General features: G+C 43.4%; 1 protein-coding gene and 1 long non-coding RNA gene across 6 annotated transcripts in view; one reads left to right on the top strand and one right to left on the bottom strand.

Moving 5' to 3' along the window:
• The window catches only part of LOC140708456 (uncharacterized), a 62,160-nt gene extending 42,622 nt beyond the window's left edge, over positions 1–19,538 (bottom strand). For 2 of the 4 annotated variants that reach the window (XR_012088652.2, XR_012088651.2), the window contains exons 1-3: positions 19,061–19,524; positions 12,701–12,880; positions 8,745–8,940 (exon numbers count right to left, since the gene is read on the bottom strand). This is a non-coding gene — a long non-coding RNA (uncharacterized LOC140708456). Of the gene's footprint in view, positions 1–8,744; positions 8,941–12,700; positions 12,881–19,060 lie in introns of all 4 variants that reach the window. The other 2 variants (XR_013537585.1, XR_013537584.1) reach the window with 2 other exon arrangements.
• SAMD14 (sterile alpha motif domain containing 14) overlaps positions 2,101–22,539 on the top strand; it is a 28,667-nt gene continuing 8,228 nt past the window's right edge. Inside the window, exons 1-4 of one of the 2 annotated variants that reach the window (XM_020794065.3) lie at positions 2,101–3,565; positions 8,791–8,842; positions 21,069–21,205; positions 21,915–22,224. In XM_020794065.3, coding sequence (XP_020649724.3) covers positions 8,803–8,842; positions 21,069–21,205; positions 21,915–22,224 — 487 coding nt within the window. In that variant the 5' untranslated portion in view covers positions 2,101–3,565; positions 8,791–8,802. Of the gene's footprint in view, positions 3,566–8,790; positions 8,843–21,047; positions 21,206–21,914; positions 22,225–22,539 lie in introns of both variants that reach the window. The other variant, XM_020794063.3, reaches the window with a different exon arrangement.

Here is a 22,539-nt window from a genome sequence, read left to right as displayed (position 1 = left end):
GAGAATCTAGAAATGAGGCCTAGTCTTTACATTCAACAGAATGAAGTGCTAACAGAATGCTTTGAGTACATAATGATATATTCTACATATTTAACTGGGGAGAATAAATACCAGAAGACTTGCACAGCAAGAACCCATCTAGGGGAAAAAATTCTCTCTGGGGAGCATTTTTTAAAACTTTTATGTGGTGATAGAAGTAGTTCACAATAGCAGCCCACCCCTACCTACAGCCTGAAGTGGAAAGAAGTCAGCTTTACATGAAGGAATTGCATCTGGTCAATAGGAATTCTATATAGACCTGAAAGTGAAAAGACAATCTAGACAGCTTGGAAATAAAAACGTTTTTCCTCATTTCTCTCTGGGATTTTTCCGTCCCTCCCTCCCTCTACTTGCCCAGCTATTAGGATCTCAAGTATAATTTGTTAAACTGGATAGCTATGTCATAACTTATACTAAAACTGCTAGCTGGAAATCACAACATCAACCTTCAAGGCAAATTTCTAGTCATTTGACAAAGACACTTCTTTTTTCTATCAACACAAGGCATGCCAGCTGAAAAAAATTCCTGGAGCTGTCCGTTCAGCACCCGCCATCTAAATCTCCCAAGCAAATTCTTACTTCCATTTTCAGTCATTCCCATTTGCAGTTGTTAAAAGCCAGGTGAACTCAAATCCAGGATTGGAGGAGACAGGAAAGGCATGACATTGTAGATGTATTTTTTTCCATCTTAGGAAAAGAAAATACTTGTGAAGATTCACCTTTGCAAGGTCATAGTATGCAAGGCTGGCCCTACCACTAGGAACAATAAGGCAACTGTCTCGGGCAGCAGGTTTAAAGTGTCATGAAAAGGCAAAAAAAGTTAATTGTTTAATTTGTAGTTGTTCTTAGAGACTCCAGTTCTGAGATTTTCTGCCTCACAGGCTAAAATATCATGGCTGATTTTGAGTACTACACACCTTGACTTGGATACAAACAAAACATCTGGCTCTGGCTGGAGGGATAAAATAGGCCAGAAATTTAACCTATTGAAGCAGGAGGGTCCATTAATCTGTTAATTCAGAAATAACATTTAAGCACAGTTTAAAAAACATAAATTGCTCACACATTTATAAATGTGCAATGCAAGGTGCAGTTAATTTAATATGAATAGTAAAAGGGTTCTTGAATCCTTTTGCTGAAAAAAATGATCATTTAAAGATCAGTGTCTCTGACATTTGAGGCACAATATATGTGTATTTGAGTGTCTGAATGTGCAAAATGTGATCTAGCAAAAATTCGGATAGGCTGACGTGGATATGCATATTCCTGTTTCTGATTTACTCAGACTCAATATGTTGCTATCTTTTACTCTATGCATTGCTTATAATATTCAATAATTTCTCTCTGTGTAGTATATATACAGTAGAAGTAAGCACAAATCTACCAAGGTAGTTGATGACATGTAAGCAGTAATTCATCCACTTCCATGACTAAAAATGGGTGGCCTACCTCAGTTAAACAAACACACTCAAGATATGTTTGATTACACTTTCTACACACACCCTTCCAGCATGATTGAGACTGGACGGATGGGTGGGTGCACCTTCAAAAGACCCAGAATTTTCTGGGCAGTGTATAATAGATTTCTAAAAAATATTAAATACAACCAATAAAACAAAGGCTACAGAAAGCAGATATTAAAACCAATAAAAAAGAGGAATAGGTTGCGGAGGCCTGCAGGACCACCGTTGCACATCAGATTTTGGACCATGAGTTACTCTCCCTTAGCCTTAGTTCCCAAGTCTGAAAAATGATAATATAGTGACCTACGCCACTGGCCTACAATGAGGTCAAATGAGAGCACTAAACAAAGTTTAGATTATTACTCCCAAAATTCTGTAGCCAGAATTTGGATCAAACTCTTTGGATCCAAATGTTGGGATCAAACAATGTAAGAGTGACCTTTATTAAATCAGACCAATGATTTACGGAGTACAGCACCCTGTTTCCCACAATAGCTAACCAGACACCCTATTTCAGGGGTGGGGAACTTTGGTAGACTTGGGGGCCAAATCTTTGTCTCTGGGATCCTGGGGGGGTGTCACCCAAAATGCCAAACCCCCAAATGATATCAGAAGCTGCTAGAGGCCTCCTTCCAATTTGGAGACATTGGTTTGTTTTTTAAAAAATAAGTTCTGCAACATATTTTTAAAAGGAATTGCAGCTCCTGAAGGCTTTTTAGGAGGAACCATACGTCATTTTTTTAAAAAAACCAGGACAAAAAAACCCCACTCCACAGCCATTCACTCAGGAAAGCTGGCCTGAAGAGAAAGGTCTTCGCCTGTTTGCAGAAGGATAACAAAGATCTAGCCTCCTGTGTCGGGGACTTCCAGAGTCTGGGAGCAGCAACAGGGAGCTGTGTCCCCACCAAATGCACCTGTGAAGGTGGTAGGACAAGAGGAAGGCCTTGCCAGATGATCTTAACACTCCAGTTGAGTAGGCTTATCAAGGGAGATGTGGTCCTTGAGATAGCTTGGCCCCAAGCCATGTAGGGCTTTTTAAGTTAGAACCATGAGCCTTGAAACGGATTGGCAGCCAGCGAAGCTGCTTTAACGGGTGTGGGGTGTGGGGTGTGTGGTCTGGAATGTTCTGAAAGGTCTCTCTGTGGCATCCCATGCACTGGCAGAAGGTTGGACTCCCGAGGCCTCTTCCACCTCTACAATTCCAATTACAACCCACACCTGAGTTATCCCTTGATGCTGCAGTCAGCAAGGGGCAAGAGTCACCCCCGGTGGAGAGGTAAAGGTGGCTAGCTCAGGCAGTAGAAGTTGAACGCCATGAAAGAAGAGCAAAAGGGCTGAGGCTGTTTGGGTGGTTTTTATTTAGCAAATCGTTGGCTGCTTTTCTCTCCCACACTCCCACTGTCACCTTCCTTTCTGATCCATCCTCTCTTTTTTTGCTCTCTTCCCTTCTTTCCGCCAGGAGAGAGGCCTTGGCACACAGCACGCCTCCCATCCAGGGCTCTTGGGGATACAGAGAAGCCAAGCCAAGCTCCAAGCCAAGCAAGAGCATCTGGGAGGGGGATTTCAGGAAATCAAACGCAGCGCTGGCGTCCTCCTTTTTTCTGTTTTCCAGCCCAAGCGGCTGCTCCCGCAACTACTGCTGCGGCTACTTCCGGGTTCCAGTCAATCTCCGCCTCTCCCTCCCTCCCTCTCTCTCCATCCCTCCCTCCCACCTACCCTGGGACCATCCCAATCGGGCTATATCAGAGGTCAGTGAAAAAATCGGGGTTGGGGGTAAGCATCTCAAAGCTGCCGTCTTCAACCCCCCCCCCCCGCGGAGACTTTGGATGGATCTGTTATTTCCCCCTCTTCTCCCCGTCGTCGTCGTTTTCTTCGCTGCCGCCTCCTGATGCTTTTGGTTTTGGATGCAAACATCACAGGGACAAGATAAGCATCAACATCACAATCGGCACCGGTGGGAAGCTGGGCAAAGCCATGAGGGGAAAGAAAAATGGCCCTGGCAGGCAGGCATGGGATTCATAGAGGATCTTTAGCAGGTTTTTGAGGATGCCGCCGTGTTTCAGGTAAGCTTCTCTTGGGGTAACCCTCTTGTGTTTACCTGTCAGTTTCGGTGTGCTTGTCAGTTTCACTGGCACAGCCCTTTGATGTCAGGACTTCCTTGGCCACAGAGGGAAAAGGCCTTAGAAGTAGCAACAGCAACAACGTTTATAACATAATGCATATATTATAAGGCAGGCTCTTAGTGCGGAAGGTGGCATTTCCCCTTTAGGATGTTCATCTTTCTCCTCGTTCTTATTTCCTTCTTTTATTTTTTTGCTCGAAGCAAAGCTACTGCATTGTGTTTTGAGATGTTCCCTTGTTTATCTTTTTTAAAAAAATCTATTCAATTGCCCTTTGGGCTCCGTTAAATTTCTATCCCCACCCTCTTGTTTGTTTGTGATCTCACTGAGAAAGGTGAGTTTCAAGAATTCCTTCAAACCAGATCAGAAGCAGGGAGAGAATTTATATATTGGAGTGAACGTTTAAGAAAAAAAAAGACCCTTGGCCTTTTATGGTGAAGTACAGAAGATGCATGGGAGAGGAAAATATTTTTGCACATCTGAGAGCCCGAAATCCAGAGATAAAATCAACCTTGCAGATGTGTGTATTAAAATCAGCATTTTATCTGTAAATTTTTGTACTATGTAGAACGCTTCTGCAGTGTTATCTCATGAGCCTAGTTATATTTCTTAGGGTCCTTTAAGTATGCCTGTAATGAAATATGTAAAATATTTTGAGTTATTTATTTCTCTTTTTTATAAATGATTTTCCTTTCCTTAAAAAAATATGTATTAGTCTATCTTCAACAAAGACATGCATATACATGTGTGTTTTAATATATAATATCACTCTAAGCACATTTCATCAATAAGCTCTATGAAGTTCAATGGTGCTTCTTCCGTAATAAATATGTTTGGGATTGCAATGTGATCCAGGCTCCTGGCATTAGCTACCCCAACTACTTTTAAACCTTAAGTCAATTTTTTTTTGTTTCCTTTCACCCACCAGTTTGGTCGCCTTGTTCTAACCTTGCAAGAGATGTTGAACAGATCTCTCCATCTCTGTGGATTTCATGATGAGTTTGGAAATGAGGAAGATCCGGTGCAATGCTCTAGTGTTTGGCTGTGGGCGAGCAGGTTCAGGTCCCTGCATGGTTACTACCAGTCACTGGGTGGCTTTTTTTAATATCCCTCTTTCTCTTCCTTAGTGTGATCTATCATACAAGGTTGTTGTGAAGCTGTTACGTGGCTATTAGCTTTGTGAAAGGGTGGAGTACAGGAATGTAGCACACAGCTGGGCTCCTGTTTTCGGATAGCTGTGTGTTTTCTTTTCCATGCATACAAACATGCCCCTGAACTAAACCTAAATGTAACACCTTTGAATTAGACCAAGCAGATGTAAGCTGAAAAGGGAGAGATGGCTTAGAACTAGGCCTTGGGCATGATCCTGACCCAGTTAACATTCTCTCAACCCCCTTATGTGCCTTTGCCTGCACTGGTCCCCTCTGGCCTATGCATCCATTTCCTCTTTCTCTTTTTCCTCCTGCTTCCTTTTAAGACCAGGACACTTGTGAATCCCCTCTATTTCCCTCTTCATGTTTCCACAGAGCACTCTCCACACAGAGCTCACATAAACCTCTTCCTTCTCCTCCTCCTTTTCCTTCCTGCCCTTCTCCTGAGTTCCTTTCTCTCTCTCAGGATGTTAGAGGCTTGAAAATAAATAAGAACATGGTGGTGGGGGAGGAAACCTAATAACCAGAAATTCTATGCCTCTTGACAGAAAACATGACCATTCTGGTCCACAAATGTATGGGGAACAAACTTTGATGGGCAGATTAGCTGGCAGATATACCTGGTACCACATGCCTATTGTGAGGGAATAAAAGGCCTAATTTTATGGGTGGTGCACGTATGCTCCGAAGCAATTGACAGGGCTTTCTAGTAAAGCTTAACGTTATTATACCTTTATGTGATTGCATCTTTTAGCTTAGGAGGAATATACAAGATCAACTATCATATTTAGATCAGCCTTAAACTATCAGCATTCATATTCCACCCACCCCAAACCCTCTCATTTGCAATGATGCAAGTGAAACATTAAAATATTTCAATTCTCACTGAAAAAGGAAGATGTTATGTAGATCAGCTTTTTCTCTTCCAGGCTGTACAAAAACAAATAGTTAAGAGGTTGTTGTTGTTTTTTGTCTCTGTGTGTGTACTTTTGACCCCCCCCCCAAAGTCTGTATCCTTTTCTTGTGTTTATTTGTCTTGCCAGTGCGTGCTTTCCTAACCCACTTACCCCTGATACTGGTTTTTTCCTCTTTCCCATCTAGATACTAGGTCATCCCATTTTCCTGGCAGGTTGGCCTAAGCAATAGCTAACTGTCAACTGAGATGTATGGGTGGTTTTTCCCTCTTGTTTGTTCCTTCTGCCAGATTCATTTGATCTCTGGCTTCTCCCATCAGCCCCAGGAAATGCACATAACTTTTCATGTCAAGTCGGGGGTGGGGGGGTGGGGTGGGGTGGAGTTAGATATAGGAGATTGCACACACACACACACACACACACACACACACACACACACACACACAAAACCAAAGCTGGTGGAAGCTGGAGAGGTTGTCTAGGCAGTTGTCAGTTGTTTTCTAGTGGGCAGGCCCTGTTGAGAAATGGACTGCTGCAATACAAGGAACTGAACCCACCTGAACCCCAGGGACAGAAGCAGTGAAAGTCATCAAACCATTTAGGTTGCTTGTTCACATCTATTTTGCTAATAAGTTTGAATCCTGTTTCCTTCCTCCCCCGCCACCAATAAGTGAAAGTAAGGGAGAAACAAAGACACAAGATGGGTGGGAGGACTAGTGTGTCAAGTTGTTTGTATGTCTAAAGCAAGGCATTCTAAAAACTCTCTTAGATTTTCATGGTGCTTTTTATAGGCTGCTGGTTATACTCAAGTTTTATTCCATTGTTTGTTCTACCCCATGCTGTTTCCCCCCTGTTGTTCTGCTATATGGTTTTTCATTGGTCTCTTGTTATTTGGTGTTTTATGTTTTCAATTCATCTAGATTCTACCAAGAATACTTAAGCTATTAGGTGGTGTGAAGGTATGAGAAATAAACCCAGATAGACATACACACAGCTCCTAAGCCTGATTCTGATGTTTAAACAAAAGACCTTGTTTCAGTTGCCTAATTTATGGTACACTTACAGCTATTAACAGTGGTGTCCAAAACATACCTTATCTTCTGGAAAAACCTTCACATTGGGGTCATTTGCACACAGGCTTTTCAGAATGGTTAAGGGACATGAACCAGGTGCCCTCCCAGTATTCTGGACTACAAATCCCATTAGCTGCAACCAGCATGGCCGATGCACATAGATCTTTGGATCCGTTGTTCAAACATCTATAGAGTATCATGTTGCCTATCCCTGTGTGAAATAAGCACCTTCTTGTCCAAGCCAGATGGCCATACCTCCTATTTTATGGAAGATAGTCCTCTGTTGGAAGAAATGCCCAGCACAGCATGTGTAAATAATAATAATCTTAGAGCTGCAGAACTGGAAGGGCCCCTATGGATCACTGGGTCCGGGCCGTGTCAAGGAGGCACAGTGGGGGAATCAGACTTAAACCACTGAGCTCTCCAGCAGTTCTTCTGCTATATCAAGTTGATTCTGTTTATGAAAACCCTAATAGGGTTTTCAAGATATGTGAGATAAATAAAGGGGTGGTTTTACCATTGGCATCCCACAATGAGTTTCCATGGCCAAACAGCAATTTGAACTCAGGGGTCAGTGGCCCCCAATCTTGGGCCTCCAGATGTTCTTGGACTCTAACTCCCAGAAACCTTCACCATCACCTCTGCTGGCCAGGATTTCTGGGAGCTAAAGTCCAAGAACATCTGGAGGCCCAAGGTTGGGGACCACTGCTCTAGGTCACTGTCGGACACTCTGTTCAGTACACAGTGTTGGCTCTTATCCAGCCTTAGTGCTGTTTAAAGAAAAAGCAAGGGGAAAAGCTGGCACCTTGGCATTCCCCATCAATAAAGCAAACCTGATCAGCAGACTGAACAGGCATGCAAGTCACCTGGCCCAGTCTTCACCAGAAGTGGAACCTGCTGTTTATGTTTTCCATCACCTAACAATAATTCTTCACAAGAGGTGAAGGTGGCAACTGTATGAGTGTTACACATATCAGTGCCATCCTTAATTCTTTCTCTTATTCTTGTTTGCCATCAAGTTGCCTCTGACTCGTGGTGACCCTATGAATGAGTGATCTCCAAAATGACCAGCTCAGCTCTCATAAGCTCAAGCTTGTGGTTCCTTTAGGAAGTCAATCCATCTTGCATTAGACTCTTTTCCTGCTGCATTCCACCTATCACGGTATTATTGTCTTTTCCAGAGAATCCTGCCTTCTTATTATGTCTCCAAAGTAGGATAGCTTCAGTTTCAGTATTTTTGCCTCTAAAGATAGTTCAGGCTTAATTTGATGTAGGACCCACTTGTTCATTTTTCTGGCAGTTCTCTTTCTCTGGTGGGGCATACAGTAAATGGGCACCCAGTATTATAAATGTTATTACCATATTCCCTCCCTTCAAATGGCTCCTAAACACACAAACATACTCTCACAGATGATTTCTGTGCATTTTTAAGTATATCACCATAATTCTAATAACCATGTTTTATGTGTATATAACTGCATGAATTTACATTCATCTTGTCTTTTCCTCCACAGCTCCCAAGGGTGTTGTTTACCTCCGTTGTATTTTTTTAAGGCGTAGGGATTTTTTAGCTTATAGAGTGTTGTTATGTGAAGGGATGTGGAAGATGGCTTTATTTTGAAGGACACAAATACATAAATGGCACACTATTGCTCTATTAATAATGATAGATAGATGGACAGAGAGACAAGCAGACAGCAGCATGGGAAAAGCTAAGCAGAGCTGTTAGGTCATGTAAGCAGAGCAGCAGTTTCTAAGACTCCAGCTGTTCTTTATCTCAATTAAAATAAGATTTACAAGAGGGTTATCTTCAAATCATGGAAGATTAGGCTTTGGATTCTCTGCAATGCAGGTTGTGGGGTGCAAGAGAATGCTTTGGAAATAATTTTTTATTGTAAAAAAATTAGCAATAATTTGCAGAATATTAGAACCTCTTCCTTTCTTTCTCTTTTATAATTAAATAAAAGTGAAGAATGTAACTCACTGTTTTTCCTTCCTTGCTTCCTCCCTTTCTTTTATTCCCTTCATAGATTTACCTCAGTATGTCTTCCTCCAAACTCCAAGATGCAGATGAGGTTTTTGGTAAGCACCTTCTTGACTTCCTCGTTTTCCCATCCAGTGACTACCATCTAAGTAGATGAATGATTAACCCTCCTAGGATCTCCAGTGCAGGCTGTGTTCTGAAGTTAAAATTGAGGAGAAAAAGAGGATTGGGGAGTCACAAGCTGTGGCCTTTGATGTAGAGTCACTCCCTACTAGTCTCAGATGTTTAAGAACTGGCTTTTAATAAAAAAAAATATATACATTCTTAGAGGCATTGTTGTTATATTATCACCTCACCAGTTCAAGATTTGACTATGTTTTTTTCAATTTAATGCATAGCAGATCATGAATGAACTGGTTAAGGTACTATTGAATGCATTTGACTCGATTGGGGAGAAGATTATAGCTGGGTATCTTCCATGCCAGCTGAATCTAGCATAGGCATCCTTCAGTCTCGAGAGACTATGGTAACATGCTCTGAATCAAGGAGTGTCCTCTCCAGAGCATGAAGCCCGGGTAAGGTAATATGGAGGATAGGCTGTTACCCAAGCAGCAGATTCCCCCCTCTCCATCAGATCATACTTTTGCACTATTAAAGAGCAGGCCGGGTAGGCGGGGCTCGTCAGCCATGGAAGGCAGCCCATCTAGGAGAAGGAAAACTCCAATTTCAAACCTCCACTGCCTTGTGGCTATATCCACTCATGGAAAAGGCTTCAGGAGTTAACCTCGAGGCAAAATCCGGGTAGGTGGGGCTCGTCAGCCATGGAAGGCAGCCCATCTAGGAGAAGGAAAACTCCAATTTCAAACCTCCACTGCCTTGTGGCTATATCCACTCATGGAAAAGGCTTCAGGAGTTAACCTCGAGGCAAAATCCGAAGGCAGCATGTGTCGTTCTGCCAACTCCTGCGACATTGCTGGAACCAGTTGTATTGGCTCTTGCCTTTCCATTGGACCATTTCAGCAGCTGAATCTGCTGGTCTGGTATTCAGTGTGGACAGGCAATGTCAAGGCTCCTGATCTCCCCACTGGTTCTTTATCTTTAAGTCAGACATCGACTGGATGACCCTTCAAATGGAGAACACCTTCAGCATAAGGATTGTGTCCTGGGATCCTTTTAAAGGAGGACTGACCTCCTTAAAAAAAGGACATGGGTTTAACATATTGTTCCTGTGTTTGGCAATAGTTCTGTAGGCCTTACTCCTATCTAATAAAATAATTTTTATAATAATTATTATTTTAAAAATATTTTTATTTTATTTATCTAATAAAATAAAAATAAATAAATAAATTACTCATGGGACCCCTTTAACTGGAGGCCTGGAAGCCAGACAAGGTGTTTTAAAGACAATTTAAAGCCAGGGGCCCCAACATGTCTTTCTTTTCTCGTCGAAGTCGGGAAACATTCCTTCTTTGGAGCACGAGAGTTTGTTTTAGACATCAGTTCCCATGATGGGTGGGAGACATAGCCCAGGAAAGTAACTTTTCTGAGCTCTAAAGAGCGTACTAGTTGTTACTGCTGATGTGGCCACCTCTATATGTGAGGACCAAGGCAGGATCTTGTAAGGTGATTATGTATTCTCTTCTACTGTTGACCGTCTATTTAAAAACATCCTCTGTCTGAGGAACCATCCAGACAAAGTCCAGTTTAAAGTGTAACAATGAAAAGAAGGCAAAGCAGAAAGGGGCCTTAAAAAGGCACAAAGGTCACTGGGTGATATCCATTTTGATTTTTAATTAAATTACAATAATTATTCCAAAAGTTGTACTCTAAAGTTGCATAGGCAAATAGAATGTGAATTGTGTCAACTTTTCCTTCTTTTGGGGGGTTGGCACTGTGTGTGGCCTCCCTTAGGCCTGATGTCAGCATCCATGCCTTGGAAAAGTTACTACTCAGACTATGATTCCCAAAGTCCCCTTGTCAGCCTGGCCGTGGGCTTAGCAGTCTGAAGAGTATAGAAGTGTAGTGCAGTAAATATCTTTCCAAAGGTCTACCACAGAACATCTTCTGGCGGCCGCTGAGCCCCCAGTACCTCACCTGGGCTGGCTGCTGATGTGAGCCTTTGGCCAGAATTTAAAAGCTGTCAGGGAGCAATTTCACAACATTCCAGAAGATCACTCAGTTTGAAGCGCTGTGAGAAACTGACATGGCAGCTCCTCATGGCACAGAAATCATTTGGAGTCTTGCTGCTCTTTACTACAGCTGACATGAGCCAAACTGAGGCAGTCGCCTCAGGCAGTAGAGTGCTATGGAGGGGGCAACAGAGTTGCAAAACATCCCCCCACACCCCCACTCTCAACAGGCTGCCACCACCATTACTGGTCTTTTTCTCCATGTGACCAAAATCACTGAGTACTTCAGCCTCACATCGCTCTGTTGAGGCGAGAAGGTTGGTGCCGTTCTCTCTGCTGTCACAGACTGAGCATCGTCCTTTGGTGTGATAGCACATACCAGGACCAGGGGGAGGCTGATGACCATGGTATCCCTCCTCACCTCAGCCTACTCTGGGAACAATGTCTTGGTCTTTGGGACTGAGGCATACATCTGGCAGAAGAGCCACCAAGGGCTACAGATGGATGGCAGTGAGAGAAAGTCACCGTAACCAGTATCCTCCCCTTCCTGCTCCTCGGTGGGTATGTGGGGCTGTGGTGGTAGTGGTTTTTTTACCACCTCAGGCAGTGTGAGAGCATGTGCTGGCACCCTTGTCCACCATCACCAGCGATCCTCAATGGAAAAGAGAAGTAATCAGAGCACAAATGCCCTAGAACTTCCTCAAACTGCCCCCGTGGTCCACCTTCTTCAACCTGAGCAAGTTGCAACATCACCTGCCTTTAAGAATTAGTTAGTTTTGCTGTGGTCGATTATCTCAAAAGTAGTTAGTTACCATTTTAGTTAAAATGTTTAAAGCAATTCTTTTCATTTCCATTTCTCAAACATAGTTCAATGACATTTGAGAAATGCAAATGAAAAGAGTTGCTTCGATTTTTCTTTCAAAAGAATTCCGAACACTGCAAGTGGTTTGGCCATGATCCAAAACACCCTTTCCTCTCATCCAGCTTGGACTCGCTATGCGCAACAAAGCATGAAGCAGCAAGAGTGACTTGAGCCATTAGATATTCCTCTGTTGCCATTTAGGGAGGGTTCATACTGAAAATAAAAATAACTTTAAATGTTGCAAAGGGATTACAGTTATCCGTTATTTACAGCCACAATGTAAAGCAATGTAAAGGAGTTAATTGCAACTAATGAGATACCATTTGATTTATAGTTAGTAATGTAAATATTTTTATTTATTTTTAGTTATCTGAAATGAATTACTTCCTAGTATTAGTCCACCCTAAAAAATAAGCCTGCATCTGAGACCTTTGTTGTGCAGGCTGGATGTGCTGTTTCTGAATTCAGGCCACTCTTATAGCTTCCCTATTAGAAGTTCATGGATTTGTGATTTTCTAATCCCAGACTCCTACAGTCCTCTACTGGGCACCATATAATAGGCAAATCTGAACTTCTTGAATTACTTACAATACTCATGCATGTCACTCCCACTGGTGAATTTTTTGCACATGTTTTCTCTTATGTTCTCACTCTGAAATTAATGCACAGGGGCTTCCCACAGGGATGGAGGCTTTTATCACCACCACCAACACATCACCTTAGATCCACAGAGCTCTAAGGGACGCTATGGATCATCAAGTCCATCCCCTCTCTAAAGAGGCACTGTGGGGAAGCAAACTCCCAACCTCAGAGATCTGAACCACTGAGCTATCCAGCAGTTCTTTCCCCAAACAGTGACAAACAGGGGGGAAATTACTAAAGGCACTAAATGTAAAACCACAGAGAAGACACAGTTTAACAATAGGATGGTGCAAAGTGACATAAACAAACAAGACAGAACCAACCTTGGCAGTACTCACTGTTCAGTGGGGTTTTTGATCAGCCTGGCATGATGCCATTGCTGCCTCCTGGGCATTTTCCATTTCTCTCCTTCTGAGATTACAAGCCTGGTGTTTGAAAGGACAGAGGTAGAAAAGCAGGGAGCGGGTTTGAAATGGCCATGTGCACCTGCCTATTCTCTGTACCTGGAAAGGGAAAAAGAAACGGAAAAATAAATCAGACCCACATAGGTTCTTCCCACACCATCTGTTAAACCATGCCCCAGCTCTTTGCTTGTGTATGTGTTTGAACCCTCCACTCTCTTATGGTGCCCAAAGACTCTCCTGACCATCCTGGTAACATAAGGTGTGTTATATGAGGTGACACTGTCCATCAAGCAGACTGTTGTTTTCACAGCAGAACTTAGGAAAAAATTCTGTTTTTGGAGTGCAGTCTTTGAATGCTTCAGCTAATGGCCAGGTTAGCTGAGCATTGTGGGCATGAAGTCCAAAAGTCACTTTTACAAGTTATTCTGTTCTGATTTGTAAATCTCCAAGGTGTTTGTCAGACATCTCCGTTATCAATCAATCCCTGTTCTTTTCAACTGGGCATGTCAGGAACTGGATCTTGAATCTTTGTCATCTTACTCCTTAGATTAGGGGTCTCAAACATGCGGCCCGGGGGCCATTTGCGGCCTGCTGGATGATAGTTTGTGGCCCCCGCCTTGCCTTGCCTGCCCCCCGAAGCACCCACGTGTCCTCTGCTTTCAAGATTAAAATAAAATGCCTTGCCTTGCTTGCTGGCTCTCTCCCAAGACAGTGCCTCTGTGTGTGTGAGTGCGGACACAACTGTTGGGCCCCCCGCCCTATTCTGTATAATTCTGCAGGCACCGATGGGGGCTTTTCTCCTCTGGCAAGGCGATTCTGTGAGGCTTTTAAAAAATTTTATGTTGTGCCCTCCCCCCCCTCGGCTAGGCGGTTGCTGGCGCTCCCTCCCTTCTCCGCTTCTTCATCCTGCTGCTGCTGGTGGTGGTGGTAGTAGTGAAGAAGGAGCCGGGGAGGGGGTCATGGCCAGCAATGAGGGCTCGCACGCCCCTCCTCCTCGGAGCCCCAGCCGGGCTAAGGAAACTCCTGGGCAGCTTCCTTGGGCTCTTGCTCCACTTGGTGGAAAATCTGATGCGGCCCAGACTCTGCCTCTAGCGGCCCCCAAGTAAATTGAGTTTGAGACCTCTGCCTTGGACATTCAATGGATGTGATATGGGAGTCTGTAATGGTAGTCTGCCATTTTATATATTACATTTATATGCAACGTCTACTCTTATCTATTTTATCTTTACAAGAACTCCATAAGCAGGTGTTCCTCCCTACATGGACAACAAACTGCTCTTATCTATAATGTAGGTGAAACTAAAAATTGATAGCCAATTCAAGGTTACCCTATCAGTTTTACTGCTAAGTAAAGATTTGAAACTGGAGTCTCCCACTCCTTGTCTAAGCATGTGACTACATTGCTCAAATAATCTGAGAATCGTGTGGGGGGTATGATTGTATCTGCTCATGTCTCATGCTCTCTGTGTTGCTGTTCTCATCCTCATGGGGCAACCTCAGCTGAACCAGGCTGATTCCATGCAGGAGACTATACCAGTCTTTAAAGGGCCTTAAATAGCCCCAGAGTTGATATTTTGCTCTGTCCATGGGTCTGTCCTGGCTCCTCCTGCATTCTGTCCTTCTCCAGAATTATCTCCATGTGGTGGAGGTGGGGAAGTGGCTAGCCTGCTTCATTTCAGTATTTTTTTTTTAAGTAAAGCTACACGAGAACTCTGTTAGGGCTGCACAGTGAGGGAATGGAAAGCCTCAGAATTAAAGTGTACCATACTAAAAAAAAATTAAACTCTTCAAAGTTTGACAGAATAAAGAAAATCTGGAGGGGGGGGAATTACTTTACAAAAGGTGTATTCAGAATGCTAATGAAGGAAAAAGTTCTAGGGTGGCATATTTTGGGTGGAGAAATAACAGGAAGGGAGGAGATGTTACATTTTTAATGATGATGATGATGCAATATTTAACAGATACTTAGGGTTTTGGTTAAAAATTGTATCTGTTATATAATACCAGACAATGTTTTTATAATTTTGATTGGCTGTGTCTGGGATTTTTTAATAATAATGTGATGTGATGCTAAATTAATACCAACCTATGGTGACTTATCTGGGTTTCCTAGATATAAAGTACTCTGAAGTGGTTCTCAAAATCCCTTCTTCTGGTGGTGCTCTAGGATTATGCAGTTCGCCCAAAACTACACAGGCTGGCTGTCCTCCTAGGAGGCAGAGTGGAGATTCTCACTCCCAGCCCCTCCCAACTCGCTAAACTATCCACCCAGGTAAATTCTCCATAGGAATGTGAAGATGTCCTAATCTTGACTGTGTTGCATTTCTCCAGATCCCATCTGCATTTTCTTCCCATCCCCTGTTCTGTTCTGGGTTGTGAGATTTTGTTTCTTTTTCTCCCATTAAAATATATGCACATTTTCTCTTCCAATATTCCTAAAGTATACATTTATTCACGTGTTCTTCCTAATGTGCATATTTATTTGCTTGTTTTATCTAGTCTATTGATTTCCCTTATTAACTACAGTAGGTCGGCTCCCAGTTTTTTCAAAGTGTGTCTTTTAGCTCATCACATTTTGAAATATCTGCATAGTTTTCTGCGGATGTTAATTCTCCAAAAACACTCCTTAAGTCTTGCGAATGTATGAATTCCAGAGGCAAAGTGTCTTTCGTCTTGCAGTAAGTCTCAGGAGGGTTGAAAACACTACTTTTAGGCGAGACTGTCAACTCCAGTGAAATTCTTTTCCATTTCCATCCCTTGCTCTAAGTGTAAAGTCACTTTGCATTATGAGAGCATCTCTGCACATGTGTCAAATTCTCACCATGGAAGAACTGCAGTCAATCTTTGGCCATCCGGGATTCAGGGAGCAAGAGTTTCAAGGCAAAAGGAATCCATGCATCACAGACACTGATATTTCTCATTTCCAAAAGGAAGAAGGGTTATGTTTGTCTTGTACATGTGTGTATGTGTTTGTGTGTGTACACACAACCTCATTTCCGGCTCTTGGTATTTCATGCCTTTCACTATTGATGTTCCCTGTTTCACACTCCCAGCGTGACAGTGTAGTCGATTAAACAGTGGCTGACTTTCAAAACCCAGGAGACACTCAGTTTAAATGCATGGCTACACACACACACACACACACACATACAGAGAGAGAGAGAGAGAGAGAGAGAGAGAGAGAGAGAGAACTTACATCCTACTTAGATATGCTGAGCTGATTTGATTAACAATTCATGAAGTATGATTGTCTTGGCTGTTTTGTATGCGGGGAAGGTGCCATTGCGATGGTGTGTGCACATAGGTAGCAAATGACAGGAGAAGCAGGACTGCTGTGCAAATGCTTGAGTATGTGTGGTAGAATGGGAGTATTTAAGAGAACGGGCAGGGTGCACAGGAAAAATAGAGATGGAGGAAGGTATTTTCATATTGCTTAATCTCAGAACTGGAATTTATTTGTTGGCCAGAATCGCATTGTACAGTATATTTTCACTGGAGTAACTTATTTGGCATAAAACCTATCTGCAGATTGCTATAAATTAAGGAGTTAACATAGCCCTTTACTGTTGCTAGCCAAGTTGCATGGCTCAGCACTAGATAGCAAATGTCTGTGATAACTTCTTAACTTGAAGTGATGCACCAACCCGTTGTGTTGCACTAGTAGGTTAACAATAGAATTTTGGCCTGTCTTGTTTATATCCCACCTTTCCTCCAGGGAGCTCAAGGTGGCATGCATAGCTCTTCTCCTCCCTACATTGTCTTCACAGCAGCTCTATGAGGAGGGTAGGCAAGTCTTGGGGGTGGTGTGGCTGAAGTCTCAGGCTATTCATGTGCTTCTCTGAGTCTCCAGGTGGGGAGACAAGTAGCAAGGCATCAGCAGTGGACCACCATCTCCAGCTCTGGGAGTGTAGGTATGCTTATTGTTACACCACCTGCCATTTCTTTGTATCAAATCGCACTACTTGTATTTTCAGAACTTTATTGTCAGGTGGTGCCAGGGTCTCTAGCTTAGTGCAAAAAGGTTTGTACTGTATATGCATCAGGTGCAATATCAGTGTGCCAGGAAGCTCAGAACACGGAGATTGGTTGGGTGAGAGAGCCAACAGGCGCATGGCCTTGGACCTATAGTGCTGTTTGAAGCAAGACGGGAGAAGCGGTGCCAGGTTTCAGAACTCTGCTTCAATTACCACAGAAGAGCTATGCTTCCCTGGGTCTCATGGCAGAGATACATGTCTCAGAACTGGATTTTCTGCAGTAGGGGAGAAGAAATTTCGACTTTGGGGTATAGCTTTAAAGTCTGGGTGCTCATGTTCTCCTTGCTCTCCGCTGACTTCGTGCAAGAGTGTCCTTCTGTAGTCTGTGCACATAATATTTGTTTAGGAGGTAGAGCAAGAAATGCACATTCTCCCTCTCTCTCTCTTTCACACACACACACACACACACACACACACAGAGAGAGAGAGAGAGAGAGAGCAAGAGAGAGAGAGAGAGAGAATCCTATTACTTACATACATTGGTGTAAGATGAATGGCATAAATCATAACGATGAATCGACACTAGTTAAGAAGTCAGTGCTTGCATTCCTCATCCTGCACTGGTCACGGGACGTGTCTCATGAGGAGAAATACATGCCATGATGTGTTAACTAGTAGTAATTTGCCATTGTGACTTAGGCCCTTTGACTTGCAGCAGCAGACATGAATAATAGGATTTTGGCTCTTATTTTCTTGCTCGTTCTTTGTGGCATCACAAGGGCCCACCCCTTTGGTCTTCAATTTTGGTCTTGAAATCTCAGGGAAAGAGAAGCTGCTCACCTGGCAGCACTACTTAGGAGGTTGCACAGGCAGAGAAGGAGTGACTGGCCCAAGCTCATCAAGTGAATTTCATGGTTTATTGAGGACTTAATCTCATAAATCCTCATCTGGTGCTCTAACCACAGCCCTCACCAACACTTCTGGTGGTGAAAGATTGTGAGAATGACAGTGCAACAACATCAGGGGTACCACCAGTATTCCGCTTCCATTTTATCTGAAGTCTATTTGCATGTGAAAAGGAAATGTGCAGTCCTGAAAGAAAAAGGAGTATGTTCTATTTAGGAGATATAGGATGAAACCTCATGCATGCTGAGATATCATCCTGCACGGCATCTATCTTTGGTGAATATAGACACAAGGGCCTGAGAGGAGGATGTTTGTGTTTAATGGTATCTGACTTGACGCAGTTAGTATTTTGACAGCCAATTTGCAGTGGATGTCAACAACAGGCATTATCCGACACGGAGCAATAAACATTTGACAGTATCTAATAAGTGGCTTGCAGTCAAATGAGTAAATGTTGCATTAAGGACATTAGTTGTTTAATCCAAAGGTGGGCATCATGCGGACTGTGAGCCCCGTGCCATTTGTACAAACTCCCACTCCTTCTGCAAGGAAGGAAGGGAGGGAGGGAGGGAGGGAGGGAGGGAGGGAGGGAGGGAGAGGAAGGACGGACAGACGGACGGATGGACGGCACTTCTGGAGACCAAATAGTTATTTTAGCCATTAAACACCAATAGTATCATTTTTGTAACAATTAATTTTTAAAAAAAAAAAATTAAAATTGGCCATTTTATTACTTTAAAAAGACACACCATATTTTTAATGCAATGCTTTAGCAAACTAACCAATGGCTACATTTCATAAAACGTTCTTTGTCTTTTATTATGAACAAATCAACATACCTCAAAGTATAGTTCCCAGAAAAGTCAACAATTTAATGTTAATGAATTTCTGCCAAACAGTAACTTTTACAAACTCCAGTTAGCACCAGTGCCTAAGTTGGAAAATGCTTCAGGCAAACCATTCTGCCCATGGAGCATTCCTTAGACCCTAGGGTCCTGATCAGGAGGGTGTCCTGAAGTCTCCCCAGTTTCCATGCAAAACCTATCCTGCCTCGAATCCATATTAACATCTTAAAAAACCTTGCCATATCAGGGGCAGTATTAAACATGCAGGTCGTTCTAACAGTCAACATCCTGTGAAAGTAGCAATTGCAAAGAATTTTAGTAAGAACGCAAATATCCATTTTGCAAATCTTGCCTTTTTTTTTTTTTTGAGAAATATGTCACAAAAGGTTGACTACTGGATCTTTTGTATCCCAAGAAGAACAACATTAAACAACAAATGACCTCACAAGACACATTAATAAATGCAAAATGAATATACTTTATTACTTATTGATTACAATTCTAAATAAAGGGGTTTCATGCATTCAGCACATTCACACCACATACATACTCACCAAAGAGAGAAGAATTCTTTATTTGCATTGTCCATTTTCCAAAGAAAGCAGTTAGTTCCAAAAGCCTTTTGGTCACAGCAAACAAATTATGGTTGCCCAGACCCCTCTTTTTATATTCCTTTTAGGCAGGTTGCTAGCTGGGCATGCACATTAGATGTTTCTTTGTTTCCCCCGAGATATATGGTCCTTATCACTTATTGTGAAGTATGGAATGTTTAATGTGTCTTCCATCACTTAGTGGACAGGTGTGGAATCTGCTTGCTCAGCAGGATCCTCATACCAGGGTCTTCTTAATCCCCTTTGCTCTACTCTACTCCTTCAGTTAGCAGCAGATGTTTTTTATCAACTTAGTGAAAGCATAGTTCAAAAAGTTCAGTTCAAGCGCTGAATTTCTCACAATGAAGGCTTATAGCCAGAAATGCAAAGTCCCATAGTTCCTCTGGTTCTGCTGGTCTCCATCTTTGTGTCCTAACTCTTTCTCTCTGGTTCTTCACTTTATCCAGGGCAAACATGCACGCACCTTACAAGTACAGTGGGGTCTTGACTTGAGAACTTAATCCGTATTGGAAGGTGGTTCTCAAGTCAAAAAGTCTGTAGGTCAAGTCTCCATTGACCTACAGTGCATTGAAAACCGATTAATCCCGCAACAGGCCGTTTTTGTTCCATTTTGGTTTTTTTCTGGTCTGTAAGTCAACTCTCAGGCTGCAAGTCAAACCTAAATTTTGCGGCCAGAGAAGTCTGTAACTCAAAAAGTCTGTAAGTCAAGCCGTCTGTAAGTCAAGGGTCCACTGTATGCATCTGCAAGGCTTACAGTGAAGCTAAAGTACATATAAAACCATGCATACATTTTTAAAATGCAGATGTACAAATGCATGATCTGAGGAAATGTACACAAAGCTCTTTAGTCAATGTAAAACACATGCCCCAAAATATATACTTTGGAGAAGAGTGTCTATGAATATCTATATGGAAATCTTTAAAAACAGCCTCACAACCTGTTGTGGAAAAAAAGGCAGTCAGTCAGGATGCAGAGGTGGGGAGTCTGAAATAAACATAATTACTCCCATCATGTCTGTGTTTGTCCTTCAGGACAGAGTGAATCTGTGGACCCAACCACTTGGGGGGGGTGCAGTGTCTGTGCAATGAATGGCCGATGTTGAGGTGGAGCTCATGCTTTCTGGACTATGATGTTGTCCACAGCAACCTTTGCCTCTCCAGATAGTTTGAACATCAACCCCAGCCCACGTTGCCAGCGGTAAGAGATTCGGGATGCTGAAGTCCATAACATTTGGAGAAGTGAGGACTGAGAATCAGGACTCTGCTGCCTTGCAGACCTTATAGGAAGAGAATGAGAGAGAGAGAGAGAGAGAGAGAGAGAGAGAGAGAGAGAGAGGAGGGAGAGGGAGAGAGAGAGAGAGAGAGGGAGGGAGGGAGAGAGAGGTGGATGTTTGGGGTGGGGTGGAGAGACAATTGCCACCTCTGTGCAATGGCTCACCACGCCCAGCAAAAAATAACCTTAGGGGACAGCTAATGGTGTTAGGAAGGGTCATATTATACCTGCCATTCCAACTTGGCTTGTTTGACATGGGAGTTCATGTCCAGTTTCTGACTGTATCTTTGAAAGACTGATACTGAATGACAGACAGTTCCTCTCTTTTCTGAACACTTTCTCTATGTCTCCTCCCTTTCTAACCCTTCATTCCACCACCCCTTCTTCATGACCCTCCACTGGGCATCTCATTTTACTTGTTTTAACCTCCCCACATGCCCCACCGTTCTGTTGCCTCTGCCACTTTGCGTCCCTCTTGATGTCACCCTCGCCACTCTGCTTTCCATACTTTGCGCTTATTTTAACTTTGTCTTTGTGCCACCTCCTGCCTCTCTCTCTCCTCTCTCACACATGCTGCTCCTTGCCGGATTCCTCTCTGCCTCTCACCCCACTCGGCTCCCCACTGCCATCCTTCCCGTTTCTCTCTTTCACTCCCAGATTTTAATGATGTGATTCCAGAGACCCAGAGGTTGGACAGCAGCTTGCAGAAGGCCCGAGCCCAACTCTCGGCTAAGGGCAGGCGACAGCGCCCCTCCCGGTCCCGTTTGAGAGACAGTGTCAGCTCCACAGAAGGGGATGAGATCTTTGAGAAGAAGGTTAGTATCTGGATCCTGTATTGTCAACATTCTGCCCCCATCTCTAGGTTTGGGTCTCTGTCAACGGTTCATCCCTCTTGCCATCTGTTTGCCCCTCTCCCCACTCTAGAAATAAAAAAAAAGGAACAGAATGAGTCTGCCGCTTAGAAATATCTATATTTATATACAGTATATTATTGCAGCTGTGACAATCTCTCAGCCAATGAGTTTAATTGTATCTGAGTCCTTTATATTTTGTATACACCAAATGTTCAAATTCCGTTGTCCTCATTGTAAAAGATCAGATGAACAATCAGATGAGCAAAAATACTGTAGATTAAATTGTTTCAGATACTGAGGCAGGTTTTTGCACTGTAGCTCATGGTAATCTACTGACTGTCTGAAGATCCTCCTATTGTGATCCAGATATTGGGAGAACAACTTTGATGGCAACTAATTTTCCATATCATGAAGAAACGTTATGTGTGTTAAGGAACAAACATTCTTCACAAATGAACAGTTAATTTATTGCTTTGCCCTGTGTGTTTTCTTGAGGAGCATCTGCTTCTCTGGGTGTACCTATGTGACTTTTTGCTGCTTCCTTCCATGCCTTTCCTGAGGGAGGCATCATGGGGCACTCTTTGTGTGTTGTGTGTCATCAAATTTCATACAACGTTTTATGCACCTGGGCCCTTTTTTTGACTTGCACTCTCTCTGTTTCCCCCTGCAGACCGGTGACAGCTGTGGCAGCCCACTCCATCGCCTGAGGTCCCCACTTCACAGCTCCCTGCAGGCCTCATCCCCCCTCTCAGGCTCCTCACCCTTCGCTCGTACGGGCGAGTTCTCTTTTGATGCCTCAACAGTCCGGAGGTCGCTGGAGCAGGAGGAGCAGCCCTCGTCACCTCTCATCCGTTACCGCCCCCTGACCAACACCTCCTCCCAGGAGGCCTTAGGTGGCACCCCCATCAGCTCCTCTCCCAAGTCCTGCCCAAGCTCAGACAGCTCGCCCATCTATGCCCGCAGAGAGAGGCACAGTGAAGGTAGCTGCTGCTGGATGAGGGAGCTTGGGGGCCATGGGAGGAATGTCCTACACAAGATTCAGCATGTAGGGGAAATGTTGGTAGGGAAACCCCATGTTGTGTAGTAACTGCCTACAGCCCTTCCTTTTAAAAAAGCATGGGGTCTCCTGGTGTTTTATCCATTCCATGGGGACAGTGAGAAGATGAATTGGTTCATCTTCCTTCTTCCATACTTGTGGTTCTCAACCTTGGGTCCCCAGAGGCTCTTGGACTACAACTCCCAGAAATCCTGTCCAGCACATCTAGTGGTGAAGGCTTCTGGGAGTCCAAGAATAT

The sequence above is a fragment of the Pogona vitticeps genome, chromosome 6 (genome assembly GCF_051106095.1).
Source record: "Pogona vitticeps strain Pit_001003342236 chromosome 6, PviZW2.1, whole genome shotgun sequence".
NCBI lineage: Eukaryota > Metazoa > Chordata > Lepidosauria > Squamata > Agamidae > Pogona > Pogona vitticeps.
This window is presented reverse-complemented; position numbering and strand designations above follow the sequence as displayed.